At 39.9% G+C, this 24,976-nt stretch overlaps 1 protein-coding gene across 1 annotated transcript in view; it reads left to right on the forward strand.

The window, feature by feature from the left end:
- The window catches only part of LOC149237832 (signal peptide peptidase 1-like), a 510,431-nt gene that overhangs the window by 388,919 nt on the left and 96,536 nt on the right, over positions 1-24,976 (forward strand). Inside the window, exons 6-8 of the mRNA XM_089372819.1 lie at positions 5,142-5,241; positions 5,675-5,731; positions 5,886-6,102. Of these exons, the coding sequence (XP_089228945.1) occupies positions 5,142-5,241; positions 5,675-5,731; positions 5,886-6,102 (374 nt within the window). The remainder of the gene's footprint in view (positions 1-5,141; positions 5,242-5,674; positions 5,732-5,885; positions 6,103-24,976) is intronic.

Genomic DNA, 24,976 nt, shown 5'->3' on the forward strand with positions numbered 1-24,976 from the left:
ATCATCTTACAGCACTTCCAAAAGAGTAACACCAGCAAGATTTTTAACCCCAAAGTCTTTCTTTATTGCACAAAGAAAATGACTACAAGAGAGCTTTCTTTAACACTAGACTCTCAGATCCAGTGTTGCGGGGGAGCGCCCCCCCCCCTCGCTCCCGCTCCCGATCTGCGCTCCGGGCGGGAGCGACTCGGGAGCGGGTCGGGAGCGCGCTCCCGAAATCGCTCCCGAAAAGGGAGCGATTTCGGGAGCGCGCTCCCTAAAAAAAATTTCGCTCCCTGCCTTTTCGGGAGCGTTTTCGGGAGCGTTTTGCCTTTTTTGCATTTTTTTTTTTGTAGTAATGTTCGAAATGCAATTTTTTTTGAAAGAAACAAATAGTTTTTGAGTGGGGCAACTTAATGATCAAGTCTAGGCCCTAGTATTGATATGTTATTCATGGTAATGTTAAATTCTTAAAGTAAAAGTGACATTTTCTTTAATTTTCATTTTCATCCTTTTACTTAAATTTTTAACATTACCATGAAATGACTCAGGATGTTTGAGAGTGGTTTCGTCCTCATTGGATTTCATATGGAGAAAGTAGAATTTTAGATTTCATTCAAAATCCAGCAGACTTATCAGTTTTTCAGGATTGGGGGATTGCAATGTTTCCATTGAATTTTGTCATGTATTAGGGTATGGAACTCATATTTAATCAAGAGTACCAATCCCTCTATGTACCTTGATGTTAGTGACATTGGTTTTCAAACTCCTCTATCATGACCCTTCTAAAAATGTACGCATCACTCAAACAAAATCTTGACTTGACATGCTATGCTTTTTCTATCTTATGTTAATGCTTAGAGGGTGATATTAATGACAAAGATCCCTATACAGATACAAAGGTAATGACAAAGATACCTCTGGATATTAATGCTTGGAGGGTGATATTAATGACAAAGATCCTGATTTTGCAACAAGACTAAAAAATTAGACATTTCTCGTGGTGGCAAGAGGCCCAAGCATAAGAAATAGATAATAGATTTACTTCTCTTTTCTAGTTTCTAGTAGCTTTTATAACTATTGACTCTTTCATATTTATTATGATATTTTTTTAAACAATATATGGCAATTTAAGTTTGAAGTTGGCAATTATAACTCATTAGTAATGAATTATGAATATGATGCTTCATGAAAGTTGAAAGTTGTTTCATTTCATTTCATTTTATAACATTTCATTTCATGTTAGATATTATTTGTTGTAATGGTTACACTTAGCTTACAAGTACAACTTTGGTGATCAATGATGATAAATGTTATATATTGAATTTTGAAAGCTTGAAACTTTAAGATTGATGAATCATGAGACTCAATATGTTGTATGTTACTATGTTACTAACTTGCGGACGTGGTTGATGAAGATTATAACTTCTAGATGATTGTTGTTATATGGTTCAATTTATGCTTTTTTATGTTTTTTATATCTAATTCATCATTCTACATGTTTTTGTTGACATATATGTATCAAAAATTAAAAAATATATATATTTTTAAAAAATCGCTCCGGGATTCGCTCCCAAACCGGGAGCTTCTGAAAATGGTCGCTCCCGCTCCCGCTTCCGCTCCCGCTCCCCGCTTTCGCTCCCGCTCCCAAGTAACATTGCTCAGATCCAAAAATTGATCTCAAATGACCCCTAACACCCTATTTAAAGGAAAAAATCCCAACGGCTAGTTCGAGTGATCCATGTCAAACTAATCTTGACCATTGATGAGGATCAATATTTCTTTTAATCTCATTCGTCGAATTTTTAAATGCATTTTAATATATTAAAAAATTAAAATTCTGCATTTATTTACTCAAAAATTTGACTTATTATTATTTTATTATTTTTAAAAAATTTTATTTTATTTTATTTTTTATTTTTTTTATTTTATTTTATTTTTTTATTTTTTTATTTATTTATTTTAATTTATCATTTTTTTAGTTATTTTTTAATTTTTAATTTTCTAATTATTATTTTAACTTTATTATTATTTTTATCTATTATTTGATTTTTTAATTTTCTTAATTTTTATTTTTGGATCCTCGAACTTAGCCTTTGGAAAAATCACCTAGGACTTATGAGGGGATTAAAACATTTTCTAACCCTCAAGACACTTTACATCATGACTTTTACAATTTTACATCTCAAGGGGGAAAACCCATTTGACATAGACCCTCATAGATCACCCAGTTCTGTGACCAACTATAATCTAGCAGATCAACGCACTAGGATTCCCCTAAGATTCTAATGACAAAATTCATTCCGGCTTTGGGGTTAGGCTGAAGGAAAACTCTGCCGATCATGGATCGGTGAGACAAAAAACCTTCCGGAACGTAGATTATCACTAGAAAATTAGGTCCACCTAGGCAATTTTCATACATGACTCAGCTCTGCTAAGATTATTTACAATTCACACATGCAGACTGGGTTTACAACATAATATGATAAGGTCGACGATGACTGTCGAATGGCACAGACACGTCGATCAAGCGCTATCCCTTTTGCGAAGAAAAGGGGGTGTACTGCTATGGGTAGTTGACACGTAGTGGTCAACAAGTCCAACTCCGCTCCCAGATCTGATAATCTCAGGCTCTCAATAGCCAACTCTATCGATCTAGCACAACAAAAATTAAAATTTTTGAAGTTTAAAGGAGGTGCTGAGCTCAAAAGCCTTCATTCATCACCCATAAAAAATATCTTATGATAAGCCCAGGATCAAATTAAGCTGGGCTCTTCAGAAAACACGGATCGGGAGTTGGTTGGTCCAAATGAAAACTTCCTTGAACTCTCGATGATCTAATAATCAAATTTTTTTTGCAAAACTCAATTCAACCATCAACATAGAGCGGGAAAACGATAATAAAATTCAGGTAAATAGAGATACTTGCTATTATATTCAAAACTTAAATTATCATTCAAGCCCCAACCACTGAGCAAGATACATGTACTCAAATCACTCTTCAGAAAGCTATCATTAATGGCTAAGAATAAATCTATGCATGAAAATGACACATCTTATAGTGTTTCCACGAAGAGTAACACCAACAGAAATTAACTCCAAAGTCTTTCTTTGTTGCTCATAAAAAGATTACAAGAGAGCTTTTTGCTTAGCACACGATCAAAAGATCGGATGGACTGATTAACAAATGATGTCCTATTTAAAGATAAATCCTCCAACGGCTAGTTCGAGTGATCCTCGTTAAAGCAATTTCGACCGTTGATGAGGATCAAAATTCCTTTTAATCTCATCCATCGAAATTTTAAATTCTTGAGGAAATTCAATTTTTTCAATTAAATGCGTTTTAATTAATTCAAAAATTAAAATTTTGAATTAATTTCCTCAAAATTTTGACTTTGACTTAACCCCAAGGACCAAAGGCTTAAAATTTAGCAAAATAATTAATTTACCTTAGCCCCTTGACCTCTTAAAATTTAATTTTTAAGGGCTGATGGAATTTGCCTTCGAAAAATTTAAATTTACCTAGGACCTAGAATTAATTAAATTTCTAGCTTAGGATTTTAATTAATTTTGGCCATAAAATTTAATTAACCTACGAGGGGATAAATTATTTTTCCAACCCTCAAGACACTTTACATCATGACTTTTACATTTTTTACATCTCAATGGGGAAAACCCATTTGCAAAAGACCCTAATAGACTACACAATTCTGCGACGCAAATATAATTTAGCAGACTGAGCAATTTGTAATAAAATAACTTAACCAAATAGTTAGGATTATTACCAAATCACTTTTACATAGACTCGATCTAGAACACTAGGACTCCCCTAAGATCCTGTGACAAAATCCATTCCGGCTTTGGTGTAAGGCTAAAGGAAAACTCTGCCGACCATCCGAGAATGGATCGGTGAGACAAAAAACCTCCCGGAATGTAGATCATCACCAAAAAAGTAGGTTTACTTAGGTAATTACATACACGACACGGATTTGCTAAGATTATTTACATTATACCATGTTGAACAAGTTTACATTAGAAGATGATGATCAAGCTAATGATGATAGCTAGACGACACGAACACATCGATTAGGCACTAGCCCTTTTGCGAAAAAAGGGGGTGTACTGCTATGGTTCATTGACACGTAGTGGTCAACAAGCCCAAAACCAAGTCTTTTTCTTCCTCTTCCTTCTTCGCTGCCTTCTTCCTCTTCTTCCTTCGCTTGAATGAGTGAGAGATGAATGTGCTCCAAGGAGGTCAAGTTTCCTCCCTTATATAGGCTTTTCAAAGGTAGACGTGGCTCCTCAAATTAGGCCAACTTGCCAACTGCCAGGCCGACTAGATCTTGGAGGGTATTTTGACACTGTTAAGGACAAAGCTAATTTTCTTTACAAGTTACAATGTGCCTGAAGGGGTCTTCAACTTATGACAATGACTCTTTTGACTTCTTGACCTAGGACAAACCCTAGAAGCACTAACTGGGTACTTGACCTATAAAATAAAAGACCTCGAGCATGAAACCCATGCTCCCAAAATAATAATAATAGTTTTCTTTCATTTTACAATTTACAAGAATCAAAAGTACATCTCATATTTATAAAGACCAAACCTAGTTACACATTTTTCAATAGAGCCTCCTTCAATTGGAGCTGGAAACTTGATGTAAATGTTTTGAAGTCAAATATTAAGAAGCATTTGGTGGTTTTTGTCCTAGAGGGGTTTCCACCTAAAATTGTCTATGTCTACTGTCTCTATTGTTATGCATTGTTGTATGGTGTTGATGAATGTTTATAACAATTCATGCTCTGTGAATTTAAAAATTTACTAATTGATAAGAAATGCTGATTCATCCCCTCTCAGTATTTCCAACAGGAACAACATACAAAAGAGGGAAACCAAATGTCCAATTTCACATGAAGTGAATTGTGAACTTATTACTTTTTGTTCTAAAGAAATTTACCAAGGCAAAGAGGGAGTAAGCTAATTTTGTTTCTTAGGAATTACATTGTTATATTATGAAAAATATATGTGTTGTCTTTTTTTATGTGATACCTATATAAATCGTTATCTTACTCTATTATGTCATCACTACATAACATGTTTACTTCCCTAATTTATAAATCAGTATGAGACTTTCATGGCTCTAACTTTATTTTATTGCCAGTTTTGTGACAGCTGCCTCGTTGCTCTCTGGATTGCTTTTATATGATGTTTTCTGGGTATTTGGGTCTTCGCATTTCTTTGGCGACAATGTCATGCTTACTGTAAGTATCCACAAGAGATAGATCTCGATGTTGAACATTCTTCTGATACCTAGATACAATTTCCATTCATTCTGGTTTAGAATATTAATGATATTTTTAATTTTTAGTATTTCTATATTTTAACAGTCCCTTGAGCTTTTGCACAACATGATTTTGTGTTGTAGTAGGAAGTTTGTAATGCTCACTCTCTCCAATGGTTTTGGAGTTTTTAGATCTGTAATATATCTGTTTATAGCAAGCTGCTCCTGGATTCTGAGAAGTTGCACATGGATGAAGCTTATTAACTGTAACGTCTAGTACATCTAAATTAAGCAGGATAAAATTGCATTAACTGGTACATGTTAAGATAATGTTATATCATTATGATTCAATTTTGCGAGTCGCTGAGTAGTAATGATTAGTTCTTTGCTTATGCATTGCTTCTGTGTTGCAGGTTGCAACTTCTTCTGCATTTGATGGCCCTACAAAACTGATTTTTCCACACCTTGAGGTTAGCTTCTTCCTCCTCTCATGTCATTGAAATTTATGGAGTTTCCAGCAGTGTGTTGCTCTACAAAAGAGATTAGTTTAGCTGATTTGACATAAAGTAGATGAAACAACATGCATAATCACTGTTTGCTTATAACTGTTATTCAATACCGCAGGGAAACTCCGCCATTCCTTATTCCCTTTTGGGACTAGGGGATGTAGCTGTACCAGGTCTGCTGACTGCTTTGATGCTGCGATTTGATCGGTCATGCCGTTCAACAAGAACAGATGGAGCTACAGAGTATTCCAGCACAGGTCTATTGACTAGGCCAGACAAGACATACTTCTCAACTTGCATTGCTTCCTATATTTTTGGCTTAGCTCTAACAGCTGGTATGTTTTCTTTCCTATCAGCAGTCAATATATAATGTTTTGTTGAGTTGTGGTATCTTTGAGTCTAAATCCACCAAAAAGAGAGGTTGTGCTAAGTAAAAGGTCTTAGAAGCAGAAAGAGATCAATATATTGTTTTCTTGTCCTTGTGTACAGAACATATTCTTTGGAGTTCCGAAAAGGAGAAATAAGTGTGAGCAGTTATGGTGGCTTCAACACAACACACACACACACACACACACATTTTTCATTTTCTCATACAAGAAAATAATAAAATATCTTATTATCTGAAGAAAACGAGTTGAATTAAACATCTAGAACTCATCTGGAATAATTCTATCTTGAATATGAGGATTCAGTTTTGCAATTGAAATTGATCTTTTTTATAAATTTCTACTAAAGACCAAAATAAGTCAAAGGGAATAGAATATGCAGCCAGGAATAATAGTCAAGTAGAAGAGCGGTGCTAGAAGCCTCCCCTAAAAGGTAAAAAAAAAGACGTACAAAATTAGCATGAAATGTATAAATATACAAGAGGATTATACTGAAAAGGTAAACCGTGACAAATGGAGTGATAACAGAGACAGCCTGAAAATAAGGTGAAGCTTCTGAGAGGCAATAAGAATTCAGCCATGCTCATTATCCTGATTAGTAGTGCATATGTAAACACCAAATGAATCTCAACTAACATCCTTTCATGGGTTACCTGCACTGATATGGGCATACAGAGTAATCTAGGTGGAATCAAAATGCTTTTGGAAGTGGTTGAGGTAGAATTTGAATATGTAGAAACACACCTGGTATCCCAGGCCAAAGAAATATTAGTTGTAGAAAAGAAGCTGGAAATGTGCCTTTAAGTGGTCATACTACGATGGCATCGATCCTACAAGGCTCTAGTTCTCCTAGGAGCCCTTGATGTGGAATGGACTAGACCCTGGTTGGTGTGGGCTAGGGGACATTGTCAGAGAGTACTTGTGTTGTCTACCTAAGTCACTATAGTTGCTTCCCCTGTTAGTTTTTGTAGCATCGGATGGTGTTCTAGTCTTGACAGTTGTCAGAGAGGCTAAGAAACACTAGGACTCCTGAACCAGAAAAGGTTTCAGGAAAATCCAACTAGAAGTGCCTTAATTAAGTTAATTAATCAATAATTCAATTTTTCCAAAGTCTAACTTAGGGAAAAAGATTAATTAACAGTAATTAATTAAGGAAGATGAGATTGGACGTTGGAGTCCCACAATGAGATTATAAGAAGTCGATGGGTAGATGGAGGAATACACTTGAGATCGATTTCCTTGGGAAGTGCGATTTTTTCAGAGAGCAACAACATTATGCTAGAAGAGTTTGAGCTAGAGAGTGGACACAGAGACAGAGAGGGGCATAAGTAGTGAGTCTGGAGGAAGTTTTCCAGTTCCAGAGAGTCAAAAAAAGAAAGACGAGATTTTTTCCATGAAGTAGGGCAGGGACTGCACAGTTGCTTTAGAATAGCAGTTCGATTTGGCTGAAGAGGAAGAGTTTTTAGTTCCAGAGGTCAGGAAGATTTTCGACAGGGCCAAAGAAGCATTTTCCCAGTCAGCAATAGGGAGGATGGCTAGATTGGCAGTTGTTTCAGGTAGTGCATGTGGCAAAAAGTTCTTGGGTGACACAGAGCTTGCGCAGACCACTTGGAAGTCTAGATTTTCAGAGGTCAGACAGTGTCGGGATTGCTTAGAGAGAGGTTAAAAACAATCAATAAATTTTTGCCAGTGTTTCTCTTGGATAGATTCGCCAGTTTGGCAACATTTATTGTACTCAAAAATTTCCCACTGTTGCTTAATAATAAAAACCCTCAACTACTGCACCGGTTTTCCCAAATTGGGTTTTTTTAGGGACTTTATTCCAAAAATAACGTTGTTATAATTTTCTGTGTGCCAGTATTTTCTCAGTGTCCAGTTTATCTTCCACGATATTTTTATTTGTGAAGATTGCAATGTGATTAATTCATTGTCACCATAGCAATAAACTGCTAAATTAATTTACAATTAGAAGAATCAATTCCAGCTGCTGCAATAGAATTTCAATAGTGAAATTTTCACATGGTATCACAACAAATTTGATCTGACAAGAAGCTCAGAAGTGGAAGAAGAATATTTGTTGTTCAAAGAGAGCAATAGGACGAATTTTCTGAGGGCTACGTAGTGCCTAGCCAGGCAGTGTGAATTGCTTGGCAGATCGATTTTTTAGCCTAGGGTTGCAAAAAAGTTTGGCTTGCCAGATTGATTGATTCCCATAGGCAGAGGGAGCAACAATAGCTTAGATTTTCACTGAGCAGATTCCTTGTGTGGGCGCAGGAGGGTTGTGCAATAGTTTGTAGTAGTAGAATTAGCATTGGGTGGAAGAGGAAGCGTACACTGAAAGGGAATTTCTCTCATAGGGTTTCTAGTTTAGAAATCCAAATTTCCAGTTGTAGTCAACAGTAGCTGCAAGCGGATTTTCTCACTCCAGAAGGGAGTGTGAATTACAGAATCAACAACCAAGCAGGAGAATGAGGGAGATTTTCATTCCAGTTTTAGAGATGGCCACAACTGGGCTTAGAGATCAGGATAGGTTGGAGGGAGCCTCCAACTATGTCATTTGGAAGGCTAGGATGTCCTTCCTATTAGATGAACATGGCCTAAAGACCTTTGTAGAGAGCATGGTGGCAGTACCGACCGATGTAGATCAACTGAAAGAGTACAAGAAAGAGATGGCCAAGGTGAAGCAGATGATCCTAGATGGAGTCCAGGACCATATAGTCTCACATATAACTAGCAAGAACACCACCAAGGAAAGGTGGGATGCTCTTGCTCAGCGATATCAGAATCCTTTCGAGCAACAAAAGATGTTCCTGAAAGAGTTGAGAAACCTCAGGATGTATAAGGGTGAAGGCATTGATCCCTTTCTCACGAGAATTCAGAAAATCTGGCATCAACTTGCAGTTGTTGGGGAGGCGCCTCAAGACACAGAGCTTGTACGTTTGGCATTGAGCAGTGTCTCAGAGGACTGGGATATCTTTTTCCAAGGCATTTTAGGACGAGATAATCTACCAAGGTGGGATAGGATGTGGTCAGACCTACAGCAGGAGGAGATGAGGCAATCACTTGTGAAATCCTCCATTAGCGGAAGCAATAGTACGAGTTCGAAAGATAAGGAGGAAGAGAATGTGGCCCTTACATCAAAGGGTCCTAGTTAGGGACATGGGGAGAAGAAGAAAAAGAAGGACCTATCTAAGGTCAAGTGCTTTAGTTATGGTGAGTTTGGTCACTACAACACTCAGTGTCCTCAAAGGAAGAAGGACAAGTAGGAGAAGCAGGATGATCCGAATTGGATCCTAGAAACTCTCTAAGTTTTCATGACTGTTTCAAATTATGCTAAAAGATTCAAGTCCTAGAAAAGATCGAAGCTATCAGAAGGAATCCTCATAACAATTGTAGTTGTGGCCAGAGCGGAGCAATGAGTACCCTCGGTCAAGCGCATAGACCATTGGCCCATGGTAAAGCGCAATGGCACAAAACAGGCAAAACTGGAGGCTAATTCGGGAAACAGAGGTGGATTGCGATACGCGATTAGCGCTAAGGCATCCCCCTCAGTGAAGGCAAGCCCCGAAGTGCCCGGACCTGAAATCGCTATGAAAAATGGAAAAGTAACTGTTTCGGTTCCGTAGCGCGGGATTCCACAAATCACCAGGGTATCAGAAGGCCTCGAGGCGATAAGCAGTTTTGACTGAGTCTCGCCCAATGCCACACATCGAGCGACATGCGTCCGATGGATGAGAGAGAAAACCGCTCGCATCGGATGGGTAAACGTCGTGCGACTTGTCGCCCAATATGAAGGACGACCGTAGGATCTAGGGGGTCTAGATCGACGGCGGAGATACGTCCCGATGATTGACCGAATTTGACAGGTCAACAAGCAAGATGATAGGGGATTTGAAGTCTGATCTGGATGATGAGTTGGCAAACGATTCATGTTTGTGGGCGATCTTGAAGCAAACAAATTTAACGGCCATTCGAATATGATTCAGGGAATCTGACACCCAGTTCGTTAGCAAACAGGTGGCCACCTCCCTGCGAGGCGTTACCCAGTGATGATGACGCAGAGCAGAGGAATTCGAACAGATAGAGGAAAGGAAACCAGAAGGCCGGGAAGTGGAAACAAGCAGTCAAAGAACAAATTGGCTTTAAAGCCATGAACAGACAGAGGCAGAGGACAGGAGGGACAACACATAGAGGCAGATAGTGAAGAGACGCAGAAAGCTAATAGCAGAGAACAGAGAGTAGAAGCCGAGCTGACCTGAAGGTAGCATCGAGCCAGACAGAGCCAGAGAGAGTCAGAGAGAGTCTGTGTACTCCATTGAAGGCTTGAGAGGTTCAAGCAACTCCTCGACATAGGCCTGTCATATTACTGTGACCCTCAAAGGTCGAGTTTCAGGAAGGAGAGTCTGTGCACTCCATTCCTACAGACTCCATTCTGTTTAGTGAGTTTTGAATCGAGCTCACTGTTGTAAAAACTCTGCTTGAAAACATAATAGAGAGGCCACCACTGAAAGGCTGGACCAAGAGACGTAGCCCAGGAGCATTAGTGAACTCCTTATTAAACTTGTTTTGTTTACATGTTTGACTATTATGTTTTCCTTGATTGCCTCAGTGTCTATGTATCCTAGCAATCTTGTCGATCTGTTGCATAAGTAACATAGTGTAATATTCCTAATTAGCCATGGCTAATTGGAATATTCGATTTTGCTCAATTTTGCCTTCTATAGTTATTTATAAATAAAATGGTGAGGAAATGGGGACATAACTCACTTTTTGATTAAATTTACTCCCTAATAGCACAACGTTGTAACTTAAAAAGGGGAGCCAAGGGTGCCGAAGGACCACGTAGAGAAGGGGACCCACATAGACACTTGGAGGGACTGTGCAGTTGGGGAAGGAGCACGTGGCAAGAGAGAGGCTACGTTGGAGGAGGTGGGCCTTAGGGTTTTGAGAGAGGTCAATGCTATAAAGGAGAGAGGAGCCTCCTCATTTGGTCATTGAATTATGTTGCATTTGAGCTAGTCACTTTGACTTAGAGCACGCTGGCTGTTTACCCTGTCTGCAGCACTGTTTAGTGCATTGAGTGTCTCCATTTGGAGATCTCACCCTTGGCCCCCGGGGATTTCGAGTGCCTGCTCGGGCAAGGTAGTTTCATCAGTATTTGCAAGAGGAGCGATCTCTGGAGTTGAGGAGGAACTGAGCCCTTTGATGACTACGCAGTCTTGAGAGGGGAGGACGCAGTCTCTTTTGGTAGAAGCTCCAGATTGGGTTTATGTGGAGGATTTGAGCTTGGAGATTGAGCAAGGGATCAGCCCTTGCATATTGGAGGATTTTTGCAGAGTCTCGGGTAGAGTTTTGAAGGATTCTCTTCAGGGGCAACGCAGAGCCTTGAGGGATAGCGTAGATCCTCAAGGGGGTGATTTTCGGGGGTCAACTATTTTAGAAAAGCTTTCTGGGTTTTTCTGGGTTTATTGAACATAGGCTGATTCCAGGGTTTCAGCATTTTCTGAGGAGGGGAACAACCCCAAATCCTCACTTGATTCCAACAATAGCAGCAGCACAGCAGTTCTCCGGCAACTTGGACGCAGTTGAGGGAGAGGCCATTTCCTTACATTTTGAGTGTATTTTTTCACTTGCCTTGTGTAAGTCGAGGTGCTATCTTTCTGATCACCTCTTGTACTCTTTCCATTACTCAGTATAATAAAATGGCTTAGCATTTCTCTCTGCATTTCTCAAGTATCTGCTTATATTCCATGTACACATTATTGTATGTTACATTACTGTTATTTTTATCGCTTTGAGCTCCCCGGCTACTATACCACTTGTGTGTTTTTTTCCTATACTCTTAGACAGAGTCTGGAAAGGGCCAGGTAGTCTCCAGATCTCGTCCTCTTTTCAGAGGCGATATATTTCGTAAACGCCCTCCCAGTCCATCTCTGGTTGGAGTTTGCTTGTGTTTGAGAGATACCCCTGATAAGGGATATTACAGTGGTATCAGAGCATAGATCTGGCTCAGCATGTGGGGCTAGCAGTCTATGACACCGAGGGAGAAGCCCTACATCTGTTATAGAGGTAGGAAATACAGAGATATTGAGCGTAGGTTGGAGAACACCTACAGAGAGGGAGACTGTGTTCGGGTGGTGGACACAGAACAGGAGGAGCCTGTGGTGAACACAGAACAAGAGGAGCCTATGGTGGACGCAGAGTAGGAGGATCCGATGGCAGATGAGGATGAGAAGAGATTTGTGGACATGCTCCTCAAATCAGTGCAGGATCTGTCGAGGCAGATCGAAGTGATGCGGCAGAGATTCACGGCGGTGGAGGCTAGACAGCGTGAGAACCCACGGGTTTTCCAGGTTGGTGAGGGATCGGGTACATCCCACCATTTGCCAGAGCAGGGTGCCACAAAGCGTGATACTACTCAGCAGATGGGCTCATGTGCCCCTACATGCTCTACCATGCCCACTTTCCTAGGAGCAGACACGGGGGCCGGAGCCCAGCAGGAGGCAGAGCTTGGTCATATGGGCGATTATTTTGCAGAGTACCAGGTCTATGGGCAGGAGTTCAGAGATGCTCTCTCATTCAGAGACTTTGTTCAGCGGCAGCGGGATAGTAGACCCCGCAACCATCACAGAGGATATCGGCATTATCATGATGGAGACACCCATCGCACAACTAGTAGATTCCACTTGCCTACGTTTGATGGCTCATCAAACAGTTCGGCAAAGTCTTGGGTGGAGAAGTTGGACATCTATTTCCAGCTTAACCAGATGTCGGAGATAGAGGCCATCAAGGTGGCGACATTACATTTGGATGGTGAGGCCCAGGACTGATGGTTCCATGGGATGGTTACACTCGGACACTCCACAGTGACGACATATGCCGAGTTCACCAGGAGATTGATAAAGAGGTTTGACCGGAGGGATCCAGAACAACACTTTGTTGAGCTGACGAGGCTCAAACAAATCGGGAACCCAGAGACCTACATTGTAGACTTCTTGAGGGTTTCAGTGATGGTGCCAGATCTATCCGCGGCACGGAGGATCTACATGTTTGTTAAGGGATTAGCAGAGCCACTTCGGGGTCTAGTCAGATCCACTAGACTAGCCACACTCCAGGATGCTATTAGTAGGACTCGGAACTTACAGGATGCCTTACCCAGGACCCAGACACCTTACCCCAAAGACAGGCTTTCCAACCTAAGGGGAAAGATGTGAGGATTCCGCCTCCAAAGGGGAATCCAGGACGAGCACAGATTGATGATGATGCCAGGAGGGAGCTGAAGAAGAAGCGGTTGTGCTTTACCTGTCAGGAGCCGTGGGCACCGAGACATAGATGTGCTACTGGCAAAGCACATTTTATTGAGGTCTTCTCCGAGAGCAGCGAGGAAGAGGATGATGAGGATGATGTGGAGGCAAGAGATAGTCATGCTGCGCAGGATCCTTTGCCACCTCCACCACCAGTAACAGGTGGTGCAGCTTTTGCACCTACCGGAGGGGCCTTTGCAGCATTGCGAGGAGTTCCCAAGTATTTGACGCTGCACGTACGAGGGACAGTACGTGGCCAGCGAGTATCAGTTTTGGTTGACAGTAGGGCAACCCACAACTTCATCAATGCACAGATGGTTGAGCAGAGAGGTATACAGATAGGAGCTTCGATGGCTTTTCAGTTTTGGTCCCAGGAGATTAGAGCATGGTGTGTGCTCGTTATGTCCCAAAGTTATCAGTGACGATGGGCACCTACACACTGACTGACCACTTTTTCGTGGTCAATATTCCGGACACCAACATGATACTGGGTGTTCAGTGGCTTATTACTCTAGGGAAGGTCACGACAGATTGGAAGGCCCTAGATATGGAGTGGGATGATGAGAAGACAGGGAGGCATGAGAAGATACGGGGGCAACACACATATCTGCCTTAGACTATTTCGGCTCATCGGATGGAGGCAGTCTTCCAGAAGGGAGACGTAGAGTGGGCAGTGGAGCTGCATGCATCAGAGGGAGGGACTACAGGGCGGACAATGCACCCAGAGATACAGTCCATCCTTGACCAGTATGCCACAGTGTTTGGGGAGATTCCGCCGGGACAGCCATCGGACCGGGGGTTTGAGCACACCATTGAGCTTGAGCAGGGCATACAGGCAATGATTACTACCCCCTATAGGCATCCCAAGGCCTATCGGGATGAGATTGAGTGGGCCATTTAGGAGTTGCTTGCTCTTGGGCACATTCGGCCAAGCACGAGTCCTTTTGCTTCTTCCGTGGTGTTGGTGAAGAAGAAGGACGACACATTGAGGATGTGCATTAACTACAGGGCCCTGAACAAGAAGACCCTGAAGAACAGGTACCCCATACCTAGGATCGATGAGTTGATGGATGAGTTAAGAGGAGCACAGTTCCTCTCAAAGATTGATTTGAGATCTGGGTACCATCAGATTCGTGTGAGGGAGCAGGACATTCCCAAGACTGCCTTCAGGTGTCACTATGGGCAGTTTGAGTTTTTGGTGATGCCCTTCGAGCTAACCAACGCCCCAGCTACATTCCAGTCTTGCATGAATCACATCTTCTGCAGTCACTTAAGGAAGTTTGTGTTGGTGTTCTTTGATGATTTTCTCATTTACAACAGGACTTGGGAGGAGCATCTCCAGCACATTGAGACAGTGTTGCGCATCTTGGAGGAGCAACAGTTCTATGCCAAGCTCTCCAAGTGTGAGTTTGGGTTGACAGAGATGTTGTACTTGGGATACATCATAGGGGTGGACGGAGTGAGAGTCCATGAGGAGAAGATCAGGGCCATCAGAGATTGGCCGGAGTCGAGGAATGTGACAGAACTTCGGGGATTCATTGGCATTTGTACTTACTACCAGAAGTTCGTCAAGAGTTTCTCACAGCTTGTTGCACCCCTGATAGATCTGACAAGGGATGGGGCATTCAGTTGGTTGGATACAGTGCAACGAGCCTTTGACAGGCTCAAGGAGGTTATGAGCCGCTGCCCAGTGCATGCATTACCGGATTTTTCGTAGCCATTTGTTTTGGAGTGTGATGCGTCAGGAGAGGGGATTGGCGCAGTGTTGATGCAGGGAGGTCACCCTGTAGCCTTTGAGTTCTGGAAGCTCCTTCCGCATGAGAGGTTGTATTCTATATACGACAAGGAGATGCTGGCCATCATGCATGCATTGACCAAATTCCAGCAATATTTAGTGGGTAACAAGTTCAGGGTGAGGACTAATCACAATAGCCTCAGGTTCTTTTTGCAGCAGAAATAGCTACAGGAGAGGCAGCAGAAGTGGATCAGTAAGATCCAAGCGTATGACTTTGATGTCGAGTATGTCAAGGGTAAGAACAACGTGGTAGCAGATGCCCTTTCACGTAGACCAGCCACGTTGTCTCTTATGAGCTTGGACACAGACTGGAGGGCTCGACTCTTAGTAGAGTACTCCAAGGACAGATTTGCATGTGAGGTTCTGGATGGGCAGGTGGCGGATGACAAGTACACGATAGTCAATGAGATCATTTACTATAGGGACCGGATCTTCTTGACTAAGGAATCTCAGTTCAAGAAGAAGATACTTCAGGCATCACACAATTCACCATTGGTCGGCCATCAGGGGTTTACCAAAACCTATAGGGCCATTAGAGAGAGGTTCTCATGGAAGGGCCTCAAGGAGGACGTACTCCAGCATATCCGAGAGTGCGATATTTGCCAGAGGAACAAGGGGGAGATGAGCCATCCCGCAGGATTATTGCAGCCTCTTCCCATTCCAGAGGGGAAATGGGAGTGTATTTCGATGGACTTCATCACAGGGTTGCCCATGGTGCAGGGAAAGGATTGTATCTTTGTCGTTGTTGATTGACTGACAAAGTACGCACACTTTTTTGCCATATCCGCACACTACACAGCAGCGCAGGTGGCTGAGCTGTTCTTCCGAGAGGTCTTCAGGCTACATGGTTTTCCTAAGACCATCATTAGTGACAGGGACAGCCGTTTCATGGGCGGGTTTTGGCAGGAGCTTTTCCGGTTGGTGGGGACGGAGTTGACACCGAGTACCAATTATCACCCACAGACAGACGGGCAGACAGAGATAGTTAACAAGTGGCTGGAGGGCTACTTGTGTAACTATGTCAGTGGGCAACAAAGAGCATGGCTGAAGTGGCTGCATCTGGGGGAGTACTGCTACAACACTACACATTACATGTCCATTGGTATGTCACCATTCTATGCTTTGTATGGATATCATCCTTTATCTTTTGTTGACGTGATGTTTGGTGCTAGCAAGGCTCCGAGAGCCAAGGTTTGGATCCAAGAGAGTTAGGATATCTTCCGAGCTCTCAAGGATAATATGGCTACAATGCAGAACCAACAAAAGCTATATGTTGGCAGGGGTTGGGTGGAGAAACAGTTTGAGGTAGGGGACTTGGTCTACCTACGATTATAGCCATACCGACAGTCGTCACTGAAGAATAAGGGAGCTGAGAAGCTCAAGCCCCGCTTTTATGGGCCATACAGGGTGATACGCAGGATTGGACAGGTTGCGTATGAATTGGAGATGCCCCAAGGCATCAAGATTCATAATGATTTTCATGTATCATGCCTGAAGAAGGCATTGGGGCAGCAGGTGACAGTGATAGATGAGCTACCACCCACAAATGATGAGGGGCATTTGGTGTTGCAGCTAGAGGCTATTATTGATACCAGGGAGAGGCAGCTACGGAGCAAGACGGTCTGAGAATTCTTGGTGAGGTGGAAGAATTTACTAGATGAGGATGCCACTTGGGAGAGTGAGAAAATTTTGCAGCATCCATCACTTCAGTTGCTTGAGGACAAGCAACATTTTGCCGGGGGAGACTGTAATATTCCTAATTAGCCATCGCTAATTGGAATATTCGATTTTGCTCAATTTTGCCTTCTATAGTTATTTATAAATAAAAAGGTGAGGAAAGGGGGACATAACTCACTTTTTGAATAAAGTTACTCCGTAGTAGCACAACGTTGTAACTTAAAAAGGGGAGCCAAGGGGGCCAAAGGACCACGTAGAGAAGGGGGCCCACGTAGACACTTGGAGGGACTGCGCAGACGAAGGAGCACGTGGCAAGAGAGAGGCTACGTTGGAGGAGGTGGGCCTTAGGGTTTTGAGAGAGGCCAACGCTATAAAGGAGAGAGGAGCCTCCTCATTTGGTTATTGGATTATGTTGCATTTGAGCTAGTCACTTCGACTTAAAACACGTTGGCTGTTTAGCCTGTCTGCAGCACTATTTAGTGCATCGAGTGTTTGCGTTCGGAGATCTCACCCTGTTGACCACTACGTGTCAACTACCCATAGCAGTACACCCCCTTTTTTCGCAAAAGGGATAGTGCTTAATCGACATGTCCGTGCCATTCGACAATCATCGTCGACCTGATCATGTTATGTTGTAAACCCATTCTACATGTGTAAATTGTAAATAATCTTAGCAAAGCTAAGTCATGTATGTAAATTGCTTGGGTGGACCTAATTTTCTAGTGATAATCTACGTTCCGGAAGGTTTTTTGTCTCACTGATCCATGATCGGCAGAGTTTTCCTTTAGCCTAACCCCAAAGCCGGAATGAATTTTGTCATTAGAATCTTAGGGGAATCCTAGTGCGTTGATCTGCTAGATTATAGTTGTGTCGCAGAATTGGGTGGTCTATGAGGGTCTATGTCAAATGGGTTTTCCCCCTTGAAATGTAAAATTGTAAAAGTCATGATGTAAAGTGTCTTGAGGGTTAGAAAATGTTTTAATCCCCTCATAAGTCCTAAGTGCTAGGTCCTAGGTGATTTTTCCAAAGGCTAAGTTCGAGGATCCATTTAAAAAATAAAAATTAAAAAAATAAAAATAAAATAAAAGATAAATAATTAAAAAAATTAAAAAATTAAAAATTAAAATAAAAATAAATTAAAAAATAATTAAAAAAACTTGAAAAATAAAATAAAATAATAAAATAATAATAATAAGTCAAATTTTTGAGTAAATAAATGCAAAATTTTAATTGTTTAATATATTAAAATGCATTTAAAAATTCGACGGATGAGATTAAAAGAAATCTTGATCCTCATCGACGATCGAGATTAGTTTGACATGGATCACTCGAACTAGCCGTTGGGAATTTTTCCTTTAAATAGGGTGCTAGGGGTCATTTGAGATGAGATTGGATCTTAGAGTCTGGTGCTAAAGGAAGCTTTCTTGTAGTCATTTTTTGTGCAATAAAGAAAGACTTTGGGGTTAAAAATCTTGCTGGTGTTACTCTTCTAGAAATGCTGTAAGATTGTTTTATTTTTCTGCATAGTTTTATTTTCAGTCATCGATAATAGCTTGATGAAGATTGATTCAGGCACAGGTATCTTGCCTGATCTCTGGGGTTTGAATGATAGTTTAGATTCTGAAATATAATGGCAGGTATCTCCATTTGATTTGGGTTTCACTATTGTTTTCTCCCTCTATGTTAATGGTTGATTTTAAGCTGTGCAGGAAATATTAGTTTTGAGTTTACCGGGCATTAGAGGAAGTTCTCGGCTGAACCAGCCAACTCCCGGATTGTGTTTTCTGAAAGAGCCCAGCTAGTTTTTAATCCCGGGCTTATCATCTAAAATTTTTTTATGAATGCATGCAGGGATTTTCTAAAACTTCTCATATTAAATTAAAATTCTGAAAATATTTATGTGGCATAACGAGAAATCTGGCTATTTTAGAGCCTGCAGTTTGTGAATATTGTAATTATTTAGTTAGGGTTTTCAGTTTCGTTTCTTGCACATATTATTTTTGGGTTTTCCGTTCTTTGTCATTGCAGGTTGCAGGTACAGGCTTTGAAAGTTTTTTTTGGGTTTCCATTAGGCAATTTGGAGCATGAAAGATTTAAATTTTTTTGATCAAGTTTCTGGACTGCGGGTTTGCAAACTGCGTTTTCATTTTTCACTGTTGCCTGGGGTTTTACTGCTGCAAAAAAAAAAAAAAAAGCTACAGTTTTTCACTGCTGTCAATGCAGCTGCCATTCAAATCAAATTTCGATGCTCCAGCACTCTCCATCGACCCTTCATCATTCTGATTTCCCTACGCCATTTGCTGCCATTTGTACCTTTCTCTGTCCAGCCTGCAAAACAAATTTGCTGCTACCCATACCTGCATGTTACCTTCATTCCCTTCACCACTCACGCAGTCATCCCTTCCCTCCAGATCCATGGAGTCATTGCTGCTCCCTTCAGCCCCTCTCCACACCTACAAAGCGTATTTAAAAAAAAAGCGGCTATCTCACGCAACCTTCAACGCTGCCTTCTTCCTCGCACATCAGCTCTCCCTTCCCTTCATCGATGTTCCTTCATCCACGCTACGTCCATTTCCTTGTTGGTGCCTGCATCTCCTTCTTCTTTCCCGCAGCAAACTTCAAACCTGCAATACATCCTTTCTCCGTCCACCTGCAAAACACACAAAAAAATAAAATAAAATAAAAAATCACACATTTCCAAACGCTGCTCCATCCAGCTCACACGCTAACCTGCAAGCTCGTATCTGCTGTCCATCCGCTGCTCTTCCTGCACAGTAATATCTCTTGCTGCTGCCGTCCTGCACAAATAAATGTGTATTTCGATTTTCATGTACGGAGGTTTGATTTTGGTGATTTAGTGTAGCTTAGGGTTAGTATAGTTAGAATGATTTTGATTTTTTTCTAGTTAGCGTATATATTTTCATTAAATGTGCGTTTGATATGTTTTAACTTTTAAGTGATGGGCATTTAGAAATTTTTTTAAAGTTTTGTTTTGATTTTTTTTTATAAAATCAAAAAATCTCATAAAAAATAATAAATCTAAAAGTTAGTTTTTCTTTTAATTTAATTTTCACTTTTGTTTCATATAGATTAGGCATGAGCTCTTTTTTTTTTAAATTAAATTTTAGTTTAGATTTTCATTTGGTTTAAATTTTAGATCTGAGTTTTATCATTTAAATATTAATTTTCATTTTGTTTATTTAGATTATATGTATATTAAGCTTAGGATTTTATATGAAAAAGATATAAAAATCTCAAAAAACATAAAAAGTAACCTTTAGACCTTCTATTTTGTTTAGAATTCTATTTAGATTTAAAAGTTTCATTTATTTAGACTTTAGTTAGCCTAGTTTTGTTTTATTTGAAAACATAAAAAAAAAAAAAAAAAAAAAAAAAAAAAAAAAAAAAAAAAAAAAAAAAAAAAAATCTAGAAATTTTTTGCCAGTTTCAGTCTTGGCTCAGGGATTTGTTATGTTTGCAATATACCTTTCCTGTTGAGGCTAAAATTTTTGATGTGGGATTAATGTTTATCATTTTCATGTGGTTAAACATGCTTGAATGATCATTTAGAGATTAGCTATATGAATGTGATCTCTGTTTAGCATTTAAAATTACGTGGTTATTTAAAGTATTTAATCTTTCGTATTTTAATTGCTGGTATATCGTTAAGCCATCGAGCATTTATCGATTATCTCGCATTTGGCAAAAGTTATCTTTTGTTTGAGTTATTTAATGGTAAATGATTGTTAATGAGCTCATATTTTTGCAGCATTTGATAAATAATCGTTTCATCATTCATTTCATAAGGCATTGGTCTATTAACTTAATAAAATCAATTTAGTGCTTGTTTCCTTTCGTGTCTCCCAACCCAACTGGTCCACAATTGGTCATCCATTGTCCCATAGGGTCTACCCCCCTTAGCCGCGGGAGACAGGCTTAAATGGAGAGATCGGGGATCAGGGTGACAGCCCTCGGTCTGAGCGTTGTCGTGACAATCTGTGCGACAACATTTTTTGGCGCCATTGTCGGGGATAGAGTTTTTCTGTTCCTGGCGTTTCAACGACATTCATCTTCTCATTTCTCATCATTCTTTCATCTTTCTCATCTCTCATTTGAGCTGGCAGATTCAACATTTTTTGGCATTATTTGGATCTTTTCATCACCTTATCTTTCGTCATATCAGCAACTACTCTTTGATTCATTTCTTGTTTGGGTGGCGACTCCATTCCATTTCTTTTATTTTTTCCCAGACAGGAAGCCTTCCTCATATCTGCTTGTTGGTTGATTTTTGGATCCTAGAATTAGATTCATTGTTCAAGTGGCGACTCCACTTCTTTCATCTTTTGATTTTCTTGAGCAGAGATCTCTTTCTATCATCCTTTTGGTCCTTCATTATTCATCATGGATTATTCGTCTAAACCATGTCATTTTACTGATGATTTCCATGATATTTCGGAAGTGGCCATTTCTAAATTACCTTTGTTCTCAAGTGGTCATTCAGTCGCTGTAAAAAGGCATCTAGGCTTGTTTACTTGTATAATGATCATATATTGTAGACCCTTTCAGCGTAATCATGAAGATGTCAAAATGCGTCTTTTTGTCCTTTCTTTAGAGGGTGATGCTTTGAATTAGTTTAACAATTGTCCTAAGGATTCTTTCACTTCTTTAAAAGACATTGTCAATGCTTTTAAAGATATATATGGTGATACAGATAGCTCGCATTGTGCCCCTAAAATTGTGCAACAAAATAAAAGTAATCTTGTAAAAGGTACAGCTGTCGATGAAAGATTTCAAGACAATTCTTCATATCAGAATGTGCCATCCACCTGTACCATTACAGATCAATTCCATGATAGTGGAAAAGCAGGGACAAATGACAATGAAAAAGAAAATCAAAAGCAAATTATACAAGAACTAATGCTGCTGGTAAAAAATATGGAGATAAATCAAACTAATTATGCCAATGATGTGAGAAATTTATGCACCCACCTGGAAAAACGTAATAGGGAGATGGAGATCATGCAAAATCAACATGCTAAGGAAATTGAGGCCATGAAGATTAATCATGATACAGAAATTAGTTTTATGCAAAGCAAGTTATCAGGCTTAGAGGAAAATATGACGACCATGAAAGCTAATCATGATAGGGAAATTAATTTTATGCAAAACAAGTTATTAACTATGGATGAAGAAATGACTATCATGACATTCGATCATAATAATCAGTTGGCTACCATGCAAGCAAATCATAAGGAAGAGATAAACTCTATGCAGTATTGCTTGATGACCATAAAGGAAAAGAACGATAAAGTAATAAAAGATATGGAAGAAGACCATGCCAGGGAAATCAGTGCTATAAAGGTTGAACACTCTAGTCAGATAGACACCATTAAAATACAGGTTCAGAAATTTCAACAATGATCAGAAGATGAAAGAAACCAGGGAACGTCAATAGATCATGAGCATCCTTGTCTGTTGCAACAAGCTCCATCTTATTATGAGGTCCTTTGTTCCATTGAAAAGTGGATAATTGAAGGCGACCTGGATAAAAGGGAAATTAATAATAAGGTTGATGCTCACACGGTTAATCCACCAGTCATTGAAGATCAAGTTATAACTCATGGCACCTGTGAGATTGGTCCATCATCCTTGACAGGGCAAACGCAGGATGAAGAAAGGCATGTCACGCACATCTTACATACTTCACCTGAGAGCTTTGAAACAGAAAGTTCCACGTCATCAGTGATACAGCCTGCCACGAAGAGAAAGCGCAAAAGAAAGAGAACGAGAAAAAGATTTGATGCATCAGACGGCCGTGAGCAGCTTGACTTTCGGATAGGAAGAAGTCCTACCATATGCAGAATTGGACATGGCACATCCGACAAGCAGCCGACAGATTTGCCTGAAAGCAGGCAAATGCTCAGTATACACTACATTAAACACATCTGATGCCATGGGGCATCCTCTATATTTCTAACCCTACTCCTTGTTTTTTCAACATTTTCATTTCTGTTTTAGGATTAGATTTACTTTTCTAGATAGTTAATAAATGAAGAGCTTATATCTTTCCTGTGCTTAATGTTATATGATGATTTTTGGATGGACGCTACTTATTTTTGGTTGTGTGTTGCATGGATGAAGATTCTGGATTCTCACATTCCTACAGTGCAGCGACGTGTCCCCAAGTAGAGCCAGATGTTGACAACTATGTGTCAACTACCCATAGCAGTACACCCCCTTTTTTTCGCAAAAGGTATAGTGCTTAATCGACATGTCCGTGCCATTCGACAGTGATCGTCGACCTGATCATGTTATGTTGTAAACCCAGTCTGCATGTGTAAATTGTAACTAATCTTAGCAGAGCTGAGTCATGTATGTAAATTGCCTGGGTGGACCTAATTTTCTAGTGATAATCTACGTTTCGGAAGGTTTTTTGTCTCACCGATCCATGTTCGGCAGAGTTTTCGTTCAGCCTAACCCCAAAGCCGGAATGAATTTTGTCATTAGAATCTTAGGGGAATCCTAGTGCGTTGATTTGCTAGATTATAGTTGTGTCGCAGAACTAGGTGGTCTATGAGGGTCTATGTCAAATGGGTTTTCCCCCTTGAAATGTAAAATTGTAAAAGTCATGATGTAAAGTGTCTTGAGGGTTAGAAAATGTTTTAATCCCCTCATAAGTCCTCAGTCCTAGGTCCTAGGTGATTTTTACAAAGGCTAAGTTCGAGGATCCATTTAAAAAATAAAAATAAAAAGAAAAGATATAAATAATTAAAAGAATTTAAAAATTAATATATATATATAAAATTAAAAATAAAAAGAAAAATAAATTAAAAAATAATTAAAAAACTTGAAAAATAAAATAAAATAATAAAATAATAATAAGTCAAATCTTTGAGTAAATAAATGCAAAATTTTAATTATTTAATATATTAAAATGCATTTAAAAATTCGACGGATGAGATTAAAAGAAATCTTGATCCTCATCGACAATCGAGATTAGTTTGACATGGATCACTCGAACTAGCCATTGGGAATTTTTCCTTTAAATAGGGTGCTAGAGGTCATTTGAGATGAGATTGGATCTTAGAGTCTGGTGCTAAAGGAAGCTCTCTTGTAGTCATTTTTTGTGCAATAAAGAAAGACTTTGGGGTTAAAAATCTTGCTGGTGTTACTCTTCTGGAAATGTTGTAAGATTGTTTTATTTTTCTACATAGTTTTATTTTCAGTCATCGATAATAGCTTGATGAAGATTGATTCAGGCACAGGTATCTTGCCTGATCTCTGGGGTTTGAATGATAGTTTAGATTCTGAAATATAATGGCAGGTATCTCCATTTGATCTGGGTTTCACTATTGTTTTCTCCCTCTATGTTAATGATTGATTTTAAGCTGTGCAGGAAATCTTAGTTTTGAGTTTACCGGGCGTTAGGGGAAGTTCTCGGCTGAACCAGTCAACCCCTGGATTGTGTTTTCTGAAAGAGCCCAGCTAGTTTTTAATCCCGGGCTTATCCTCTGAAATTTTTTTATGAATGCATGTAGGGTTTTTCTGAAGCATTTCATATTAAATTAAAATTCTGAAAATATTTATGTGGCATAACGAGAAATCTGGCTATTTTAGATCATGTAGTTTGTGCATATTGTAATTATTTAGTTAGAGTTTTCAGTTTCATTTCTTGCACATTATTTTTGGGTTTTCCATTCTCTGTCATTGAAGGTTGCAGGTACAGGCGTTGAAAGTTTTTTTTGGGTTTCCATCAGGCAATTTGGAGCATGAAAGATTTAAATTTTTTTGATCAAGTTTCTGGACTGCGGGTTTGCAAACTGCGTTTTCATTTTTCACTGTTGCCTGGGGTTTTACTGCTGCAGAAAAAATTTGAAATTTTTTTTAGGGGCTACAGTTTTTCGCCGCTGTCAATGCAGCTGCCATTCAAATCAAATTTCGATGCTCCAACACTCTCCATCGACCCTTCATCATTCTGATTTCCCTACGCCATTTGCTGCCATTTGTACCTTTCTCTGTCCAGCCTGCAAAACAAATCTGCTGCTAC

The sequence above is a fragment of the Pinus tabuliformis genome, chromosome 8 (assembly GCF_031772625.1).
Source record: "Pinus tabuliformis cultivar Carrire ecotype Pingquan chromosome 8, CPIR1, whole genome shotgun sequence".
Taxonomy (NCBI): Eukaryota; Viridiplantae; Streptophyta; class Pinopsida; order Pinales; family Pinaceae; genus Pinus; species Pinus tabuliformis.